General features: G+C 42.2%; 1 protein-coding gene across 3 annotated transcripts in view; it reads left to right on the top strand.

Moving 5' to 3' along the window:
• The window catches only part of MBOAT2 (membrane bound O-acyltransferase domain containing 2), a 106,640-nt gene that overhangs the window by 14,859 nt on the left and 77,904 nt on the right, over positions 1-13,877 (top strand). The window contains exon 1 of one of the 3 annotated variants that reach the window (XM_030447808.1): positions 9,731-9,894. The exons of 1 other annotated variant lie outside the window; for it this stretch is intronic. In XM_030447808.1, coding sequence (XP_030303668.1) covers positions 9,823-9,894 — 72 coding nt within the window. In that variant the 5' untranslated portion in view covers positions 9,731-9,822. Of the gene's footprint in view, positions 1-9,730; positions 9,895-13,877 lie in introns of those variants that run through there. One more of the 3 variants, XM_030447809.1, reaches the window with a different exon arrangement.

Genomic DNA, 13,877 nt, shown 5'->3' with positions numbered 1-13,877 from the left:
ACAAAAATTGAAAAGGATTTTAAATGATTTTTTCATTCAAAGGTCTCTCTAAAATTGGAAATTACAATCTGGAGGACATCTATTAGCAATTTAGCATACAGTGCCAAAAGGAAGTGTTCAAGTCTGTTCTGCAAGCATTTGTCTGTTTATATGTATTTCTATGCAGTTATGCACAAACCTTGTATTACTGAACTGAAACTCCTGACTAACAACGTATCTGGAGGCTTTACCTGACTCTTTGTGCTCTTATGCTCCATCTGTAGATGATGGAGTTTATCTCAAACCTCTCTGACTACCCTAACTTGACAGACTCCCAGAACTGTGATAGTCAAGACATGAAGTGACCTCATCAGATTGTCTGGTTCAGATGCCTGGCCCAAGACAGGTCAGCTACAGCAGGGCCTTATCCAGTGGGGTCTCAAGGATCTCCAGGGCTGAAGACTCCACAACTCCTATAGGAAACCTGTCTGTGTTTGACTGCACTCAATGCAAAGAATTTCTTTCTTACATTTAAGTTGAATTTCCCATCTTTCAATTTTGTCCATTGCCACTTGTCCTTTCTGGGGAGCAGTGAGAAGATGCTGGTTCTTTACTACCTCCCTTTTGGTGTTTACACACTTGGCTAAGATTTCACGAGCCTTTTTACCTCCAGGCAAAACAATTTCATCTCTCTCAGCCTCTCTGTGTATGACACATGCTCCATTCTCTTAATTATCTTTGTAACCTTTCACTGAACTTTCTCCACTACGTGCATGTCCCGGGGAGCCCGGAACTGGACACACCACTTGAGGTGTGGTCTCACCAGTGCCCACTAGAAAGGAAAAATCACTTTCCTTGACCTGCTGGCAATGCCCAGGGTATTGTTGGCCTTCTTTTCTGTAAGTACACAGTGCTGGCTCATGGTCAAAATATTGATCATCAGGATACCTTGCTCCTTTTCTAAAAAGCTGCTTTCCAGGCTTCAGTGGTGCATGGGGTTAATCCTCACTTATCACAGGACTTGGCATTTCCTTTTGTTGAACTTGTGGGAGGTGTCCCTGCCCATGGCAGCGGGGTTGGAACTATATGATCTTAAAGGTCCCTTCCAACCCTGAAAATTCCATGATTCTATGATAAGGTTCATGCGCAGGAATTGGCTGTTTTCTGCAGCCTAAGTCCCTCTGAGTGGCAGTAGATCCATCTGGTCTATCAACCACCCCTCTCAACTTTGTATTGTCTGCAAACTTGCTGATGGTGCACTCTGTCCCCATCATCCAGGTTCATAATGAAGAGGTTAAATAGCACTGCCCCCAGTACCAACCCTTACTGCATTGGTGACTGGCCTCCAGCTGGACTTTGTGACCAACTGCTCAGTCAGTTTTCAGTCCTCCTTAGTGTTCATTTATCTAGTCTATTAGTTTGTCTATGTAGATGCTCTGGAAGACAATGTTGAAAGCCTTGCTAAAGTCAAGGTAAGCAACATGCACTGCTCTCCCCTGATCCACAAAGCCAGTAGCTCCCTGGATTCTCCGTCCTGACCTCCAGAAGCCAAGTGGGACACTTGCTTCCTTACAGTCCCCTGGAACCTCTTCCAAGTGCCATCACCTTCCTCATATAACTGAGAGCAGCCCTGCATGCATGGATGAATCCCAGTAAGTCCTACAGATTTGTGCATGCTCTATTTGTTTAAATGTTTCCTCACTTGATGCTCCTCTACTGAGGTTAAGACTTCAGAGATCCAGACTTTTCCACTGATCTTCACAGCCTGGCAATGCTTGGAAGCAAATCTGACCAGTAAAAACCAAGGCAAATAATTTATTTCTGCACTACAAACTATTCAGTTTTATTTAGCTATAGAATTTCTTACATCTGTATTAGAAGTACCAAATCAATACAGACAGTAACTGAGGGCTGCCTCTTGAGCAACCTGCACCATAACAATACCTGTTTAAAACTCTTAGTGGTGAACAACATATGGATATCAAAAGCTAAAAAACATTTGAAGTAGCAGAGGGCATTTTCCTGCAGAATCATATAGTGATATTTGCACCATAAATCTAGTTTAGAGAAAGAAAGAAAGAAGAATGACAGATCTCTCACAAAACTGGAAAAATATTTTAACAATCATAACAAAAGCCAGATTCCTCCTTGTAAAAATAGTATGAGCAAAGCATTTCTTCTTTTTTTCAAACAAAATCTGTAACTTTTATACCCAAATACTGGAGATAATGCAAGAATGAAAGAAATCATCTTCATGCCTTCCAGAACTGAATTTTTTTAAGTTTCTGATAAAATTCCTGTTATTGTATGGTTAGGGAAGTGGCCTTAGCTGAAGCGATCCTGGAAGAGCTTCCTGTTTAAAACAGTGGGGAGTGGAGCCCCGAGAACATCAACCACACGGCTCATGGTATGAACTTGGGTGTTGGAGGCAGAGGGCTCTGTTCAGCTTCCCGGGTCCCCTGTAATGCCACATCCTGCTACATCCTGCGGGATCCCCACCTTGGGTTTCTCCACTGTGACACAATAACTCTCTAATAGAACCGGGTACAGTTGGGAAGAAATGCAGCAACTTTACAGTGCTAGGGAATCACATCAGTGGTCTAGCAGCCTCTCTCTCAAGCATCTTTCAAAAAGGTGCAAAAATCACCTTTCAATACTTTTAAAATGGCTTTTATTTTCTGGTATTGCTATCCACAGAATAATACTTTTAATTTTTTAAATTGTTACCAGATTTTCACTTTAATGTTGTACATTTTAGAAGAAAAAGAGGAACTGTTAAACTCTTTATTATTCTCTTAATTTTGTAGTAGTTGTACTTCACATTTAAAGACAAAGACAAGACAAAGAGATACCCAATGCTCCTACGAAATCTTTAGTATTCACAATTCCTTTTACCATAATTTGTGAATAAAAAGAACAGCCTTGGAGCAGGATGAAACAAAACAAACAGCAACGTTAGAAAGATTTGCTCTCTGTAACAAGGATGTAGACAAAACATTATGAAACAGGACTTTTCTGACCTCCATCACAGAGTACAGCAAGCTGATGTTATGAACAGGTTTTTTTCATACTTAAAGGTATATCCTCATCTACATAGAATTGATCAAGGTGCTTCATCAACTTCAAGCAAGAGATGGAATACTGCCTGTTCACTCAGGCTGTTTAATCTTTCATGGCCCTAAATATCCTTCCCTCCCCATTTGAAGCAGTTTAGAAACATGTTAAATTTACTATTACCATAAATATCAATTTAAAAAATCATGGAGGACATAAAAGCCAAACTCTGCTCTTAAATACAGTTTAGGGGGTCATAAGAATGAAGCACTATAAAATACAGCAGGCCAAATATATCTAATGTGATAGTAATTTAACTGAACTGACAAGGAAAAAAAAAGAATTTATATATATTGATTAGTATACTCAATCTACTAAAATGCTTCTTCAATTTCGTAGATTGGCTTTCTGAAAAAGAAATTTATATCCTAGAGCATTTCAAGTTCACAGAGTACACATTCAGAGACTGTTGCTTGACTGAGTGGTTGAACAAATTCATGGCTTTACTTACTCAAGTAACACCACCTATAAATGGAACATGTATCAGAGCTTCTATTTGACTTGAAATTACCCTGAGAAACATGAATACTAATATGCACCTTTGGCTGCTGTTCCCAGAATATTACTCATTCAACCTTTGGGTGTGTTGTGGGGAGGACTATGTTATCATGAGTATTATCTCCTAAGTTTGTGTTTGAACAATGTTCACATGCTTGCAGAATGACGCTTACCATGGGGGACATCAAGTTAAGATGCAACTAATGAAATTAAATCTCATGGAAGTATTTTTACACCTGAGGCTCTAGATCCATTTCATCCCAGGTCTCTAAATCTCTGAGCTGAGCAATTCTTTCTCTGTGCCACTGCTCTTAAAAGCACTAGAACAGACAGTGACAGTTTCTTGCTTGCTGTACACAGCAAGAGAAAGGCACTGGGGAAGCAGGTTTGTCCTGGGACAATTATGGAAACATTCAAGCTCTGACCCACTGACAAGTCCAATGGCACTGGGCTGTGACAGGTCTAACATCCTGAGTACCTCCTTTCCACACACCACCAGTTTGGGTGGCTAAACAGTCCAGCAGGACTTACTGGATGGCAAAGAGGATCAACCTTATCTTTTCTAGTGTTGATGTGTGCAATTTTTATATGGATTTTAAAATGAATGGCAGACAATAAAGATAATAAGATGTAAGGACACTAAAGAAGTCTTAAGATAAAAATTTACAAAATGTTGCAAAAATAGGAGGGTAATTTAAACTGGAACGAAGGCACAAGGACTTACCCAAGAAAACCCTCAAGGAAAAATTCCTACTTCTTATTGAAGAGAAGTACAATCAGCATTGAACATGATAATTCATCCTGAAGGAAGCAGCAATGACCATATGGACTGAGAAAGCTATTTAGGGCGCATCAGTCCTGGGGGACAGAAAAAGAAAATTCCACAGTCCTCCCTTTCTCAATTCCACAGTCCTCCCTTTCTCTCCCTTAAGTTAACTGTGAACCTGAAGCAACTGAAAAGAAAATTTATTTGATTAGCTTATTTTTAAATTGCATTGTTATTTACTTTAACTTACTCTGGAAGTTTACATTAAAAGCAACTCTTAAGCAACTCTGGGATGAATAAGCTGTGTTATTATTTCAGAAACAAAATCCACCTAAAGAAGAGTTTTAGTCCTATCTTGTTGCATTCACCTAGGGCAAGTGGGAGGAACCTTGGGAACTGAGCCCTCTAAGTAGCAAGGATCAGTTTGAGAACCTGTAACATTAGATACCAAGAAAAGTCAGGTCTGCCCTTTCAGCCCAGGAGACACAATACAATAATGGCCCAGAAACATGAGAAAACTGTTAATTTCCATGCCCTGCTATTATGGTCAGACAGGAGACTGTGTTTTTACCATACATTTAGTCTTACATGTTTAATATGAATGTGCTTTTCTTTAATAGTTAAATCAAAAAAAAAAAGGCAGACTTGACAGTTCTTCATTATTTTGTAGTAGTAGGCTCCTTTCAAGGTTATCATTAGCCTCTTCCATCCACTGTATTTCCCAGTCTGGTAAATACCAGAATTAAAATAAAACCAACTGTCCTTAAACTCATCACTTAGCATTGAAATTCATTGCTTTTTTTCAGTTCTGAAAGAGCTTCTATTCCACAAACTTTTTGATCATCAGTGACAATACCCCAACTGCACATGGCACTAGTTACTACTTTGAAATGCTGTACACTCTGAGTTTATACTATTTCCTGATAAGATTTTCAGAGTAGAATTTGCTCTGAAAAGGTGACTTGCTCATTTATTGAGTAACTTCTTGCTGAAGTCAGTTGGTTTGTCCTTGCAGAAAGTTCCTTTAGCAAGGAAATTATAATTTCTAAGATCTGTACTTGAGAGTTGATATTCGGAGCTGAGCAGTAAAGTGAGTTCACTCGTCCTTCTTCTTCAGCTCTGCCTGATTTTGTTTACAGACTTCCTGTTAGAATTGAAAACCCAAATTGTCTGAGCTGAACATGAGTCTATGTTTCCAAGAGACACTGATGCATTACCCCATCACAGAATTTACAAAACTTAAACACTCAAAAGGAAGAAAGTTGGGCCAAATCAACTGTATGACAGAAACTTAAAACCAAAGAAGCTTGCTCCCTCTCAGAGCACTCTTAAGACCAAACAAAAAAAAATAAACCCAAAATGTTCTGCTAAAAATGCCAAAGGGAGATTTTAGCTATCTTGTAGCTAGATAGTAAAAAGGTGTTATACTTTTCCCACTAAGTAGATAGCCAAAAAATTGTTAACAGAGCTTGCAATCAACAGTATTATTGTGAAGAATTCTTACTAATATTAATAGGAATCATGCTGGGCACTAAATTACTACTATGGCAGAACTGGCTAATTAAAGATTATATTAGTTTAAAAAAACACTGATGCATGTGAGGCTTATTGTGCTGTACACAGTATTTGAAGGGATGGCAAAAGACTGCTCTGGAGAAAGGCTGAAACAAAGACAACATCTAAATAGCAGTTTTTTATGAACAGTTATTTAGTTTTACTGGCATCAGCTTTTGCACAAATATTCTTCTCTTCAGAATGAAGTCTCAAATATTTTCAGCTAAGCAAAGTCATCCAGGTAATGCTAAGATAAGACATTATGGTGGAAAACTGATCACATTTCCATAGCTAATACTGAAACCCATTTTCTTCTTCGTTTATTTTGCCAAAAAAGGAGTTTCAATAATTGGTCCTATTTTCTGACAGTGAAATGTGTTCCCAGAATGACCTTATCAGACAAATAGAGGAAGGAGAACTTTATGCTGTGGTGCACATAGCAACTTTGTTCCACTGTCCCTTTCTGTCCTCTGCCACCACTCTTCTCCTTTTGTTCTTTACTGGATAATGTCATTATGGGAAGTCTGGTATTGTAAAGGCTTGAACATCTTAAATTGTTATTCAAATAAACAAAGTTTACAGGAAACCTCTAGTGCTTGTTACATCACTCTGACAGATTAAGTAATCTCTGTAGGGCTGAGAGATGCCTTTGTGATTATTCTTGAACTAAGAACTACGAGGACTGATGGGACCATAAAAACCTGATTGCAGAACATCAGAAGTAGTTCATGCTATGCTAAGCCAGTCTCCAGGGATTATTTAAATCAACACATCCTCCTGCATTTTGACTGACAGGCTTTGGTGGTAAGAATCTCCTTGCAGAAGTAACACTTCTTATTCACCTACATGCATATATTTAAACCAGTAGGAAAGTAAGTAATGTTTACTGAGAACTGTGACATTTACATGATGTTTTATAGGTTCACTGCTCTAGGTGTATTAGCTTCTTTCTACCACTCTCCAGCCTTCTTTTTCACAGCATCATTTCACTTCCACTAACTGCACTGTTACCTTGTCAATCTGATGCTGAACGCTACCTCTTGTCAGCCAATGCTTCATCTTCCCAAACAGTGTTTTAACATGGGCAGAAGTTCTCTGAAAAACATTTGTAATGAAAAAAAAAAAAAAAAAAAAAAAAAAAGAGAGAAGCAGAAGACCTTCTTTAACTGCAGTGTCCATGAAAGCCCCTATGATGCATTTTAAAGCAGACATCAAAGAAAAGCTACTTTTTCTCTGGAAGAAGTTATTTTCCTTATATTCCTGTTACTTTCTTCTCGACCAACATTTGAATGCTTCACTTTTAACTGCAAACAAATTTTAAGCACTGTGGGGCAGGACCCCTTTTGCTCTTTCATGTAACCAATCAGTCCTGTCACTACTATGTTGTGACTTATTTCAAGATGTATTTCTTTGACATTGTCTTCTCCAGCTCATACCTTCCCAAGTAAGAGCACAATAACATCTTCCCAAAACACTGCATTTCTCCAGTGGAAACTTGTGAAAGATATAATTATGAAACTTAATGTCATAGATGCCAACTATTTATAACAATACTGTGATTTTCAGCATTGTTAAATGTTAAATGTAACTTTTAATCCTAAGATTCTAGGAGTCATGCAAGAAAGCATATTTTTGGATTTTCTAACCATTGGAAGAACACATGCATTAAAAACAGAACTTATGAGAAAATTAAGGGCTATGTTTTAAATCCGACTGACATTTATGCTGTCAATATCATGAGCTTGTTCTCAGACATTTTGTTAATTAAAAGTAAGGAGTTCATTCAGTAGGTCAATTATTTGCTGTATTTCATGAAAGTCACAGTAACACCACCTCCATGGATTTATATAGTTATACCAGAACAATTTCCTGTGACTAGAGTATGATTCAGAATTAGTTATCAGCCTTTTCTAAAGCAGCTCTTTTGTGGCTTAATTCGAGAATGTTTAGGTTAAGATTTCCAAAGATTTGGGAGTAGGTATATGTCTCCTTACTAAAAGAAAAATCAGGTAAAATGAGCTCAGTCTTTATACATATCTGTGTATTTTAACGCAGACTGTACTGAGCCAGGTGGCACTGCACTCCTCTGAAGTTACTCACACGTATATATAATTTGCAGGTTTATATTTAAGGGACTGATTCAGAATTATTTGGGAAAAGTAAGGTTTTGTTTTGTTTTTTTCCTCTTTCCAAAAGCAGCATTCTTTGCTTTACTACAAAAACATCATGCTCTTGCCTCAGAAGCTACAGATGCTACCACAATTCTAATTGCCTGTCACGCAGTGAAGAAAACCACTTATTTGTACCTATTAGTCAGTCTCTTTAAATGCAGACAAAAGACTTTACCACAAGCCAAAATGTAAGTACAGCGTGGTCTGCAATTCAGTAACAGAAGCAACAGATGTTTTCAGATAATTACACTTACCTCAGTTTTCCTGCTACTATCAATTAGCATTAACCATGAACTTAAATGGCTATGTAAATCACTGTCCCTAGCCGCTACTCCTGCCACATGCAGACTTTAAGCATGATACTGGACAAAGCATTTCATCCTTCACGTACATAAAATGGTGAATTTTTCTGTGTTGAAGGTAAAATATTAATTTAAAAAATATTTAATAAAAAGAAAGGAATAACCCACAATTAAGTTTAGTAAATTTCATAAGAAAAAACTCTACAGAAAGCTGCAATGTAAAATAGATAGGCAGGGCACTAAACCAGAATGATTTACTACCTATCCTACTGCACAAGCTCATCTGGTAGTTTGCTGCACATCCTAATATGAAGCCCTCACCTACGACTTCACTCTTTGGCATTAGATAGTGTTGACTGGACAGGTGAAAGAGTTGTGCAACATCCCAATCCATTACTTTATTTATTCTTTAAAGTGACTGCTAGGTGGAATCAGCTAAATAAGTACCATGCTTGTAGCATTTCAGGTTTCTGTATTTAAGAAACAAGGACTTAAAAAAAAAAAAAAAAGGTGTCTCATAGCCACGATAGACAGACTTCCTTAAGTCAACGGGTGGCTGAAGGAACAAGGTTTTTTTACTAATTTTTTGCAATTTCCTCAGGGTGCAGGCCACCCGCACACCCTGTGTGTGTCCATCACTCATCTACCGCTGCCTACGCAGCTGCTGAGCGCTGAGCTGTCTCCGCGCCGGCTCTGGCGGAGGTGAGATGGTCAGGAGCTGCAGGCGGGACCGACCTCTTCTTTACCTCAACACAGGCCTGCGGCCACCTGGCTTCGCGCTACCCTTAGCGACAGACACCCCGCAGCACCCACCTGGGCCGAATGCCGCGGCTGGCACCCCGCTTCCTCGGGGACCTCCCCTGCCAGGCTGCCCTCGCTCCCTTACCCCGCGCAGGAAGGAGCCATTTCCCCTCCGCGCCCAAGTGCGGAGCTTCGCGCGGCGAAGCCCCTGCCCCGCGCCGCCCCGCAGCGCCGCCTGGGGTGGGGCGAGGCCGCGCCCAAGCCCTGCGCGGTACCTGCGCGCAGCTTCTGCTCGCCCTCAGCGCAGAGCGCCCGCTGCAGGACCTTGCCGGGCCGCCCCCCGCCCTATCATTTGCCTCACCGACCTCCGCCCACCCGGGCTCCATCCTCCCCCTCCCGCACCCCGCACTCGGCCGCGGCCGCTGGCGTCCGCCGGAGGGGAGCGGCCTCGTTCCGCCCACCCCGCCGAGGGGCGGGGATTGGGCCAGCCCACCCGTCACTCCGCGGCGGGGCCGCGCTCGGGTTGGCCGCTGGCGCTGCCATTCAGCGGCGGGGCCGCGCCGGCCCCTTGTTGTCACGGCGCTGTGCGGGGCTGGGGCTGTTCGCGCCGCCGTTGTTGCCGCCGCCGCGGGAGCCCGGGAGGGGAGCGGTTCCGCCGGCCTCCTCGTCACCCGGCGCGGGAGGAGGCGCCTTCGCCATGGCCACCAGCACCACCGGCTCCACGCTGCTCCAGCCCCTCAGCAACGCCGTGCGGCTGCCCGTCGACCAGGTGAGGATGCCCCGCCGCTGCCTCCCGGGGGCTCGCCGGGGAGGGGCGGCGCCGCCGCCGCGCCGGGCGAGCGCCCCCGCTCCGCTCTGTCCCGCTCCGCCCCATCCCCCCGGCGGCTCCTCCATCCTCCCCGCCTCTGCCGGGCGGGGGGCCGGGGGAAGGGTAGCGCCCGGCGGGGCGGTGGCGGCCGCGGCCGTTCCTGTCGGGCAGCCGCGGGTGAGGGGAGAGGCGGGAGGCGGGCAGGGGGGCGCGGCCGCGGCCCGCGGGGGGGCGCCGGGGCGGGGAGCGGCGGCCACGCTCCGCGTGCAGGTGCGCTCGCGCCTCCGCCCGCCCGCCCCGCGCCCGCCGCTCCCGGTGCGCGTGCCCCGCCCTCGCGGCGGCGGCGGCATCGCCAACTTGTGGGGATCCCCCGGATCCCAGATGTGGATCCGCAGCTGGGAGCGGGGCCGGTATCGGCTCGGCGGTGCGAAAGGCCGTGTGGTCACTGCACAGGCAGAGCGGCGTGGCCGTGGGTACGTGCGGCCGCCGGTGGATTTTAAACGAAGCGTTAAAGGGTGGTGTGTGGCCGCACACGGTGCTGCGGGAATCTGATGCACTTTGTAGGAACAGCGTTAATGTGGCGTCTTTTGTTCCGGTGACAGAGAAATGCTTGAAGGGTGTTAATTAATTGTGTCGTCTGCACAAAAGATCAGAAAATGACAAGATGGGGAAACAGGCTTGCGGTGCTTAATGACTGAAGTTGGACAGAACCTTTGTTTATGGGGGCAGAGGTGTAGACCTAAAACTACAGAATATCTGTAGTTTGTGAATACATCAGTAACCTTCAGTAACTCCACCTATAAATATTGTAGCACCCAGGAAACTTCATATGAGAAATTCTTAATATAATATAAATATAAAATTAATATAAAAGATAGTAATTTTCATTAATTTATGAACGCATGAAACGCATCAAGGAAAAGGCTGTGCTATTGTAAAGGAAGTTTTTGATGGCTTGGTGTTAGAAAACACACCTGACAAGTATGGAAATGAAAGGCAGGGGAAGGAGCATATCTAATGAAAGAGTTTTTGAAGTGACTGAACTGCATGCACTTGATTTTTTTTTTACCTCCATGCCCCCGGCTATTCCTTTGAATGGAACCTTAGGTTAAGGATACACATGAAAAAATTATCCCATAGAAAACTGACAAAATCAGGCAGGTTTAAATTGAGCTTGCTGTGATGGAATGGATACTGCTCACAACTTGCAGTGATACCTGCATCCGGGATCGATGTTACCACGTGTCTCAGTGCCCTGTACGTGCAGGCTATAACCTCTTCCTGACAGGTGCTGTGTATTTATTTCCATGAGGCATGTGGCTTCTACAGCTACTATAAAACAAGTAAGAGATGACCATCTCTTTATTGCAGGATGCTGGTGCTGTATAATTATCTACTCATAACAGTCATCATAAATTTAATTGCTTCATGATGTTTGCTCCCACCAAATTTACTTTATTATCATCAAAATGCCATACACACAACATTCAAAGTTAGTTTTTACTAAAGCCTGGAAAACTTCCTTGTATTGAATGTTTCACAACAGATGCTTCTATAAAGCCAAGATGCTTTTATAAATTACTAATTGAGCTCTGTTGGACCTTTTGGGGATAGTCACAGTGGATGGTGGCTAAGCACGTGCTTTAAAATATTCGTTATAAGTGGTTAGAAATAATTAATATTTTTGGTTTAGACATCAGTGGGGTGTATGTAACAGAGGTCCACTTGTGTATGAAGAGCATGGGTTATGACTGGAGTTATAAAATTATGCTGCACTGAGGAGAATGTATCCATAACTGATTTTATTTTTTTTTAAGTCCAAGTTGGATTTTTATAACCTCTCAGCTTACGAGTCTGTCATGATAGTAAATTTGTAATACAGAAAGAATGTATTGACTGTAATCAAACATAGTAAAGGAGAGAATGAGAGCAGAGAAGAAAAACAAAGTGAAGATACTCTGCTGTGTGTGCTCAGAGATTATGCATGACATTTGGGGATACTATACTCATACTTGGTATGGAAACAGCAGTGCTTTGAAAAAAAACAAAAAACAGAACACAAACCAAACAACAGCAGAGTAAGTGTTTTCTGATTAGCAGGTTGTCTCTACTACTTGGTTTAAATCTGTACTGTGCCTACAGTCATACCAGTAACAGCAGGTGCTTGAAATGGGCACTCCAGATTCCAGCACTGGGAACTGATGGAGATGAATGGATTTTGTTTCTATGCTTCAGTTTTGACCACAAGTAGATAGTAATCTTTGCATCCAAAATAATGCAGCAGTGATTTACGTTTAAGCCTTACTGTCTGGGGAAGTTCAGGTGGCATGTGTCCGTGTTATTGTGCTGTCTCTCAGTGTTCAAACAACTAGACAGGAGAACCTTGCCTGTTTGGCAGAAAATGGATGTAGAAACTTAAAGGTGAAACTGTTATCTCTAAGATTTAATTAATCAGATCCACATCTCTGTGTGGATTCAGTTCCAGAAATTGATTACTTTTTGACTTGATGCTTGGTAGAACTAGAAGCATGGACTTGTTTAAGAATGGTGTTCCCTAGAAGCTAGTGTGAAAGATGGAGGTTGACAGCTCCATCAGGGCCATTTGACGTATTTTTTACAACAGTCTCCTCTAAGTACAAGAGAGAAGCCTTGTAACAAGCCTTGTAACAGATTGCTGTTTCTAGACCTGTCTTTTTGGTACTAGAGTATTTGTAAGCTATAGGAATGGAGAAGAGCTTGTTTTCTACTCCTGTGCTTATGCCCCAGCAAGGTATTATGTGTTAACTTGCTGTTATATTATATTTCCCTTTGGCTCTTAGTTTGTCTTGCATCAAGTTATCCAAAATGGCTTCTTGAAAAGCTAATGCATTTTTGATGGACTGCATGTTCCAATTTTTCTGTTGTTATTTTCAGTCATTTGGTGCAAGGAAAGATGCTTGGTGTGAACCTGTGGTTATCTCTGTAGATTAGAAAAGGCAAACTTGCACACCTTTCTTTTGTATTTTGTTACAGGAGGGAAAAGTTCACTCCTTGGGTGTGAAAAGCCTCACATAAAGACCACATCATTTCAGTTCCTGGAGAACCTGTTAACAGCTCAGGAAAAGAAGCATCCCTTTTACAGCTGTAACACATTGGGTCCTTAAAGTTAATGACTGAGCAAATGCATGTCTGTGTACTGCAGTATGCCTTCTGTCTTGTTAGGGGAGAGAAGAAGTCAAAGGAGTTATGTCCTTCCTGCTCCTGACAGCTGAAGAGAAGTGTAGGGTGGATTATCATACAGACTTGGCTGCTAGAGAATCATATATTGGATAATGCATTAAGGTTGCAACTTGAATGATTGTATTACAGGTCTCTCACCTAGTCTTCTGATTTTGGTGATTGAATTTGTGTCATATTTGTTTCTGTTATTTCTTGTACCCAACAAATAGCATGTTGGACCTTGCTTCATTTCTATTTCTGATGTTATCTTGCTGATTGTGTATTGAAAAATTACTACTCTTGATGGTATGTCAACATTTAAAGTTGCTGTGAGATGAGAATGGTTCTTTCGAGGAGAGCAAGACTTTCTTCCTGGCATTAGGTCTCTGTGGGGTAAGGTGAGTTCAGAGGATGATCTTGGCATTCACTGCTTCCACCAGAGGGAGCAAAATTTTTATCCCAAAATTGGCAAAATTTATTTGGGTTATTGCTGCCCTACATTTGCCACAGAAACAGTTAACTGTAATAGGCAAATAGCTGAGGAGGGGAGATAGGAGATTGACTACAGTGATGTGTGAGCATCAACTTTTTGCATGTTGTCTCAGAGATTGATCTCGAGATCCTGAAATGTGGTCTAAACAACTGGATCCACTAAGCTAATGTCAGTGATTAACTCCCAGATAAGGAAAGAAAGAGTATGGCTCCAATTGCTAACAGTATAAATGTGTGAAATGTGTGGACTGAGT

The sequence above is a fragment of the Calypte anna genome, chromosome 3 (assembly GCF_003957555.1).
Source record: "Calypte anna isolate BGI_N300 chromosome 3, bCalAnn1_v1.p, whole genome shotgun sequence".
Lineage (NCBI taxonomy): Eukaryota > Metazoa > Chordata > Aves > Apodiformes > Trochilidae > Calypte > Calypte anna.
The sequence above is the reverse complement of the archived record's forward strand: the minus strand, read 5'-3'. Positions and strand labels throughout refer to the sequence as shown.